The sequence below is a fragment of the Calliopsis andreniformis genome, chromosome 9, assembly GCF_051401765.1.
Source record: "Calliopsis andreniformis isolate RMS-2024a chromosome 9, iyCalAndr_principal, whole genome shotgun sequence".
NCBI lineage: Eukaryota > Metazoa > Arthropoda > Insecta > Hymenoptera > Andrenidae > Calliopsis > Calliopsis andreniformis.
Genome location: NC_135070.1, coordinates 5,312,781 through 5,320,305, shown reverse-complemented (window position 1 = coordinate 5,320,305; position 7,525 = coordinate 5,312,781). Strand labels below are relative to the sequence as shown.

The 7,525-nt window shown below is 35.4% G+C and overlaps 2 protein-coding genes across 2 annotated transcripts; one reads left to right on the top strand and one right to left on the bottom strand.

The window, feature by feature from the left end:
• Nucleotides 1-60: 60 nt before the first annotated feature.
• On the bottom strand, nt 61-2,737 carry LOC143183754 (cytoplasmic dynein 2 intermediate chain 2). The gene is made up of 10 exons (XM_076385453.1): nt 2,547-2,737; nt 2,092-2,189; nt 1,935-2,019; nt 1,660-1,875; nt 1,359-1,593; nt 1,085-1,286; nt 818-1,017; nt 614-756; nt 338-540; nt 61-274 (listed from the first exon to the last, which is right to left on the bottom strand). The coding sequence occupies exons 1-10, from the start codon at nt 2,673-2,675 to the stop codon at nt 205-207; spliced, it is 1,581 nt and encodes a 526-aa protein (XP_076241568.1). The 5' UTR covers nt 2,676-2,737; the 3' UTR covers nt 61-204.
• A 22-nt stretch (nt 2,738-2,759) lies between these two features.
• Nucleotides 2,760-7,456, top strand: LOC143183755 (golgin subfamily A member 7). The gene is made up of 3 exons (XM_076385455.1): nt 2,760-3,181; nt 3,511-3,675; nt 4,481-7,456. Exons 1-3 carry the CDS (start codon nt 3,173-3,175, stop codon nt 4,769-4,771), a joined length of 465 nt encoding a protein of 154 aa, XP_076241570.1. The 5' UTR covers nt 2,760-3,172; the 3' UTR covers nt 4,772-7,456.
• The last annotated feature ends 69 nt before the right edge of the window (nt 7,457-7,525 follow it).

Sequence of the window (7,525 nt, the reverse complement as noted above, 5' to 3'; positions counted from 1 at the left end):
ATGAAACATCGTTTATATAAAATGTAAGAACAGATATTTCGAAAATAAAAATTTGTAAAAGTTTTATAAGAAAATCATATATTTTATTTTAATAAATATAGACTGTCATGCCATGTGCATTAAAAAAGCTGTGTTTTCATACTGATAATATCCTTTATAAATACAATAAAGCCAACTTAGTATATAGATTTTTATAGACTAATCTTAAACTAATTTTCGTGGGATTTTCCAAATTTCTATAATTCCTTGGGTATCTCCTATAGCTACTAAATCTCTGTAAAATAAACGCAAGAAATAATTAAGATGTATGAACTATCGATAGAATATGAAAGCTTACCTTTTAGAATTTACACGTAAACAGTTAGTATTTTCCCTATCAGTTTTCTCAAACTTCACATTTGTTATGGGTCTACCATCAGCGATATTATACAGTCTTATGGTCGGACCTGCACCGTAGGCTGCCAATACATCTTGATATCCAGCCATCCATGTTAATCCTACTACAGTATTTTCGAAGGAAATCGATCGTAGACATGCATGCTGAATAATACAAACAACTAATTACTCGTTGCAAAATTTGAATTAGTTGAATAAGTGTTAGGGGAGAATTTACCTCCTCAAAATCGTAAATTCGCATCTCTTTATCCGTGCCAGCCGTAACGAAAATATTACGTTTAGGAGAACATTTAACGCTGGTAATACTGCCTTCATGTTTCTCATATTCGTCTATTACGGGATCCATGAGACCTTCATCTCCTTCATTAAAAAATTACGAATTATTTATATATAATGGTACAAAATTTAGTAAAATACATACCTTCGATAGGAACTATGCGATCTAAACTACATTTATATATGCCACCGCATAAGGTACCCACTATGAAAAATATTGGATCTCTGGAAGAAAAGTCGAAAGTAGTGATGCATAATCCAGATTCAACAGCTCGTTCACGAGTTCCACCTGCACTGCGTGGCCTTGAGTTTTCTACTGGATTATGTTCTTTAGCTATTTTCAGTCTACAAAAAGGTGAGTTAATAAAAAATACTTTACATGTGAATTGGTGGTCTTTAACAAAATAGTTACCGCTTATAGGATTTAGCAATGGTAAAGTTAGCTACCATCTTGTGTATGAAAATATATCCGTCTTTACTAGAGCTCACTAATAAGGATACATCATTTACAGTTCTTGCTTTCCAGTATACTTGGGACACAGAATCACCATGAGTGCAAACTGTTGTTGGTGTCACTGATACATTGTCTCTTAAATTCCAGACAAGAACATCACCTTTGCAGAAACAGTATTTATAGAGTTAAGCATACATTTTGCAAATAACTTTCTAATAATTTTATAAATTACCATTAAATAAACCAGCTACTATAATAGATGGTTCAGTTGGATGATAAGCTAATGCTGTGACACATGCGTTAGTCTCTAATGTTTTCTGTGGAACATCTGTGAAACCACCCTCCTTTGTCTGATTATGCAGCTGTATCTTAGACAGATGATCACACCATGTCTCATGATAAGAAACTCCATAGGAAATAGCTAAATTTCCTCCACCAATGCTCCAACTCATATCGCTTACTTTCATCTGAAAATAAAAAAATGTAATTCAAGGTTTTCCTAAGTAGGAATACTGATAAGAAATTCTAAGTACCTGGGATTCAATTTCATTTATACTATTAATCTTTTGCAGAAGCTGTGGACTAGTAAGTGAATTTTCATTGATTTGGGGATCATAATCGTCAAATGCATTAGTTCCCACAGCTTCATCTAAAGCTTCCAATATACCGGGAGTAACTTTTTTTAAAAATTGAGCTAACTTGTTGTAGTCTACATCTAGTTTTTTCTTTTCCTCAACTATAGTTTGGGTCTGAAAAAGAAGAATTATTTACTTGTCACTTGCATGTTTATAAGCATATTTATATGTACCTCGACACTTCTTGTTTCAATTGTTTGTACGGGATTCTGATTATAAACAATCTCTGTTGTCTGAACGTTTACTGATAATTCAGATCTGTAAAATACACACAATAAGCAAGCAGAAAAGTACAGATATGGTATAAAAAAATAAATGATTATGACATACTTTGCGGTTGATACTTGCGAGTCAAAACTCACAGCATCAAGGGACCGATCGGTAAACATATTGTTAAATAATAACTGTGTTCGTAGAATTCTTCGATACTGGAATAAATACTTAAATTATTAAACAAAGACGCAATGCTTTTTTAATACTGCTGTAATCGATTATAAGAACAAATTAATAATCAATAGAATATATCTTATAGCGTCACTTTTTATCTTCCAAATTGTCTTTCAGAATAAATGCAAGTACAGTATATGCATACACAGAATCAGCTGAGAGCATTTTAGCGCCATCTAAATGCAGCCATAACTATTAAAAATCGATGTAGTGGCGGTAAGACAATATGCATTGTATGAAATTTAAAATACTCATTATGTCTATCTCAATTTATTCTACGTTTGATGAATGTACAAAACTTTAAAAATGTCCTTTAGAAAAACGGTAAACAAACTTACCAAAAGTACTAGATACGAGGAAAACACAGAATTAAAACTCTCTGAAACCTTTTCGTTAAAAAAAGCGAGCAAGGAAGTATTTCTTGATAATCCAACGTACTCCATAATGTGTTTGCATTCAAAATACATATATTTTCTGTAGTGAAGTCTATTTTCGGCGATACGCAAATGCTTCAGTTTTCCATACTATTTACTGTACTTAACATTACTTGAAGTAAAGCATTCATTAGATTTGTTTCCTCCTTTGCAGAAACTTGGAATAATTCAGACTTCTGTCATATTTCCGGAATATTTTTATATATTCAATTTTCTGTATACTTTCAGCAGGCTAAAAATATCTTGTTTTAATTCGGAAGACTAACAAACAGTCGGATATAATTAGTTTGAAGAATTCTATAAGGCGCCATGAATCGTGTATTTTAATTAGAACGAATTGCGCGCGCATGTTTCATGGCGACGGTGTCGTGCGATAGTCCCTCGGTCAGAGCACTGTCCTCCGTATTTTTCCAGGAACGTTCGTCCCTGTACGCTCCGTCGGTTTTACTCACGTTGCTCCGCGTTCGACTAACAAGTCGAGATTATTTTCGACAGACCTGTTCTATCAAATCGTCAAGACGAAGCTCAAAATGCCATTGGTAAGTTTTGACTCGTCTATCGTTCTGTCTGCCTTCCCTTCTTTTGCCTGTCACTCTTGATGAAACGTTTACGTTTCTCCATTACTCCGATCGTTCGGTGTTGATTTCAAGTGCCGCGATATAGAACATTATCGTCATTCGTTTGTTCTCTGCTTTGTAGTCGATCATTTTTGGCACCTATCTTTGGGTGCGGTTTTTGTGGTTAGACAGCTTAAATACAGCTGGAGTCAAATGTAGCAACAATTTTCGCATAAGGAAAGCAGATAAAGAGACGTTTACTGATCGAAAGAAAGTTGCTGATCAGACACATGGTGTTCTCGTTCTTTCAGGGCAATCATGCTGCCCTTACACCCCTGGAGGATATGTCAGCTGGTCGGGGTCAAGCAGGTGGGGGGCCTCCACCAAATTGTCAGAAAGTTTTTATACAACGTGATTACAGTGAGGGCACTATGGTTAAATTTCAAACACAGTTTCCTCCAGAGCTACAGAGTAGAGTATGTACTGAACATTTAATTTCTGTTATTTATAAAATTGAAATCCCTGAAATTCACATATTTTCTTTTTCTTTGTGCATTGACATTGGTTCTTGTGTGTTTTCTTTTCAATGGTTAATATGGCTATATTGTATATTAATTTGAAATTGGATAAATTAAGATTGAAGATACATAATATTAGCTTGTATCATATGAAATTGCTGGTTTTGTAGGTCAAACAGGGAACTATATAGTTCAATGAAATTGATGTTTATTTAATTGAAATATGTGTCATTAGCATTAGTGACTTTTTCCAGTTGAAATTTAATTGGCGTATTCCACTTTTATAAACATTTGTACTTTATTGGAATGCTGCGATTACCAGCTCTTGAACATGAAAGGTTCTCTTGTTTGAAAACAATTTGAGATGATGGGAAACATGATAGACTGTGTGTAAAAGATCTGACAAGCACGAAACTTCATATTTCAATTTTGTTACTTTTGTTATAATAGTTCATGATACATGTTGAAAAAGATTTTATTGACTATATAGTAGTCTATGAAGAGAATAATTCATTATTTCTTTTTAAATTTGAGAAAAACTATAGTAGCAGCAAAAATTTATTTAGAAGGAAGCTTTGGTTAATAGATATGGTTAATAGATATAGACCCTTTTGCCTGGTTTCATATATGTATGCAATTTCATAGTACTACCTAATAATTGTGTTTTGTTGCCTTAAATATTTTCTTACAAATTACATAACTAGTGTAATTAACTTATATTCAATTTATGGGAAGTTGTTTGCTCTATTATTTTCCAATTTAGCTGGACAGACAATCGTTCGAGTATACGATCAATCAGTTGAACAACTACTTCGCTGAGGCGGAACGAGCCAGTTGTTCTACATACTGCGAAGGCTGCCTGGCTTGTCTTACTGGTTACCTAATTTACATATGCACAGAGACTCATTACGAAAAGTGTTTAAGAAAAGTGGCAAAGTTTGTCTGTGAACAAAATGACAGAGTCTACAAGCCACGCGGGCTACTACTAACAGACCCAATGATGCGTGGTCTTAGGCTAATAGAAATTTCAGTACTGGACAGACCTGCGTCGTGACTGCACATTAGCCGATCCAGGGAGTTCTTTATGTGATCTGCGCACTTCTGTCACTTTGCCAGGATTGCAGATATATTCGAATCGATGAGTGTTTTTGGACATAATTATGTTGAGCTCCAATCTCCTTCGATTTAGTTGTGCAATGTGAAATTTGCAGAGAATGACGAATATTCACAGTTTCAAACTGTTCTGTAAACATACATGCAGTATTACTATAATGTTTTGAAGCTTTGTATTTCACTAATGCAAATGCATCAGTGGAATTTCATGGTTTCGCGACATTTCACAGAAACTCTTGGTTCTGAGACTATGATCTCGAGGCTATTTGCGCAAAGTTCACTCGCAAATAATAATGGAGTTTACTTGCATGTATGTTTCTAGCAATCGAAATTACTGTATTCCGTGTCTGTATGCTTCAGTCGAAACATGGACATACACTGAAACCATGGCATTGTATAAGTTAAGTTTTATACGCGTACAGTAATGCAGAACTGTAAACAGAACGATTATGTAAAGAAATGAAGTGTATATTTACAATGGATACCTACGTCTTACGCAGTAAACGTGTAAGACAAGGAAATTAATTGCAGCTACAATATACATCGTTTCTTTGCATATTGGATGAGGTTTAAATGATTTCTTACTGTTCGTTTAAAGACTATCGTCATCTGCATTTAACAGACGACGCACGAATCAAATTTGCGTTCCACGCTGTTCGTTTGAGAACAGGTTTGGTCTCGAACTTGATTCAGCATTTCCGTCAAGTACTGAAGAACATTTTTTGCCGTAACAACTTTTATGCTTCGTAAATGCTAAGTGATTCTTGATCATTATTTTCTCTTCCGCGACATATCTTCCATAATGCTTACAATGCGCGATTCGATATTTCATTTTCGTTTTGTACCCGCGCGAATCAGAGAATTCATTTGCCGTGGATAACGTGTGACACCTCTCTGCAGACGAAACTGCAACGTAATTTGTTCGAAATTGCTGGTACAAAGTAATTTGCGCTAAGATATCCAGGGATTGGCTAAGAGAAATTGTACAAGAAATGAAGCAAAGAGAAGGAAAGAGGTGACTATTAGTAGATTATATTGTATTAAACGAATTAATCGTGTGAACATTGTGATCAAGGATAAACTACGATTACTGCTAGGTGTATATACATACCCGTATGCATGATCTTTCTTTTATTTTATATTTTTGTACAACTGAGTGACACCTCTCGAATTCTTGTAACCGTTACATGGGATGTTCGGCACTAGAATCCTTTTGGATTTAATTCGTTTTAAGGAACGATGATCTCAAGCGAGCAACGATTCCATTTTTCGCCCGTGAATTTCCTCACGGTATTATTTATACAGGGTGTTTCAGAATTATGGGCACAAACTCAATTGGGTAATAGAATTTATAAGAAGGAACAAAAAAGATTTCAATAAACACAGGTCACATTCGAATCTTATTCTTATTTCTGAGGATTCAACTAAACCAAAAGGTAGAAAAATCAGAAAGAATCATACGTTTTAGAGAATCGTTCTCTCCTAAAAATTGTTCAAATTGCGACGAATAAAATCATGCAGAATCATTGCTTTAGGGATGGTCCATTATCCTCACTGTTATTTATTCAGGTATATGGAAAGAGACCTTTACTAGTTATCAGTCTAAACTGCAGAATTATCTCAAGATAAGCTTAATAATAAGCTGGTCTGATTTATAAAAAGACAAGCTCAAATTGTTAGTTCGTAAATATAACAATATAATATTCTATAAACAGCTGATCTTATGTTACAAGTATATATCAAGACAACACTACATAACAATTTTTTACAGAGCAACGATTCAATCGCAAAACATAGCTCTTAGAAAATTTTCTCGTCTTTTTACGTAGGATATATAGAAATACGAAAAGTAAAATGACAAGATCACGAAGAGAATAAATTCTCCCCTCAAGTTTATCGATCGAAACTCCAGCGAGAGAGTTACCGTATTGCAGTAGATATCTTCTATTCCTTCTTACCCTTATCGATCAGTCGAGGATTCTGCTCATGATTCTGAAATATCCCTTATCGTATTTGTGGTTGCTTTAAGTATTGAGCGTGAGGTATACTTACCTACTACGTACCCGAGTCACAAAAATTAATTTTACACACCGTGGTGTGGTGTGTTTGGTCTCGTCCTTGGTCACAATGACCGCGTGGGGCCTGCGTGACGTAGTAAAGCGACCATGGTCAAATGAATCTTGCCAAATAGCCGCGCCACTGCCCCGACCATTTTATTTTCCACTTGCGACGAGGGAAAGACAAGAAAGCAAGCAGCGTACGAGCGTTCAGCGAGGAGGTCCCAGAAAAAAAAAAAACTGAAAGGAAGTTCGTCGTCCTCGATCGTCGACGAGGAACGTTCCCCGTTTTTCAGTCCGTTCGGTGTCGCAGTGTTACGCGCGCCAGGCTCCGCGCTCGTATGCAACACCAGCGTCGTTGCATAATGATGTAAATATAGCGAATTAATCGTCGACACGCGGAGATATCGAAAGAATGGAAAAGAAACAAAAAAATATACCAAGCCGTTTGTTATACTTAATTTAATCGTAGGACCAAAACGTTTGACGATTCGTTACTGTAAAAGGACACCATCGTTCCCGAGTGTAATTTCTAAATGTTTTTAATAATAAAAACTGCGTAAAAGAGCCGTGAGGAGCAGTCTGCCTCTAGATCAACGGCGTTGTGTGCAATTCTTATGCGAGATCTAGACACGCTT

What these genes read in the sequence shown, in the direction of transcription:
- LOC143183754 (XM_076385453.1), bottom strand. Translation starts at nt 2,675, where the DNA reads ATGTATTTTGAATGCAAACACATTATGGAGTACGTTGGATTATCAAGA. An exon ending in ATTGCTAAATCCTATAAGCG is followed by an intron (nt 1,018 to 1,084) that starts GTAACTATTTTG and finishes ACCTTTTTGTAG; the next exon opens with ACTGAAAATAGCTAAAGAAC. An exon ending in TCGCATAGTTCCTATCGAAG is followed by an intron (nt 757 to 817) that starts GTATGTATTTTA and finishes TTTTTAATGAAG; the next exon opens with GAGATGAAGGTCTCATGGAT.
- LOC143183755 (XM_076385455.1), top strand. An exon ending in CTCCAGAGCTACAGAGTAGA is followed by an intron (nt 3,676 to 4,480) that starts GTATGTACTGAA and finishes TTTCCAATTTAG; the next exon opens with CTGGACAGACAATCGTTCGA.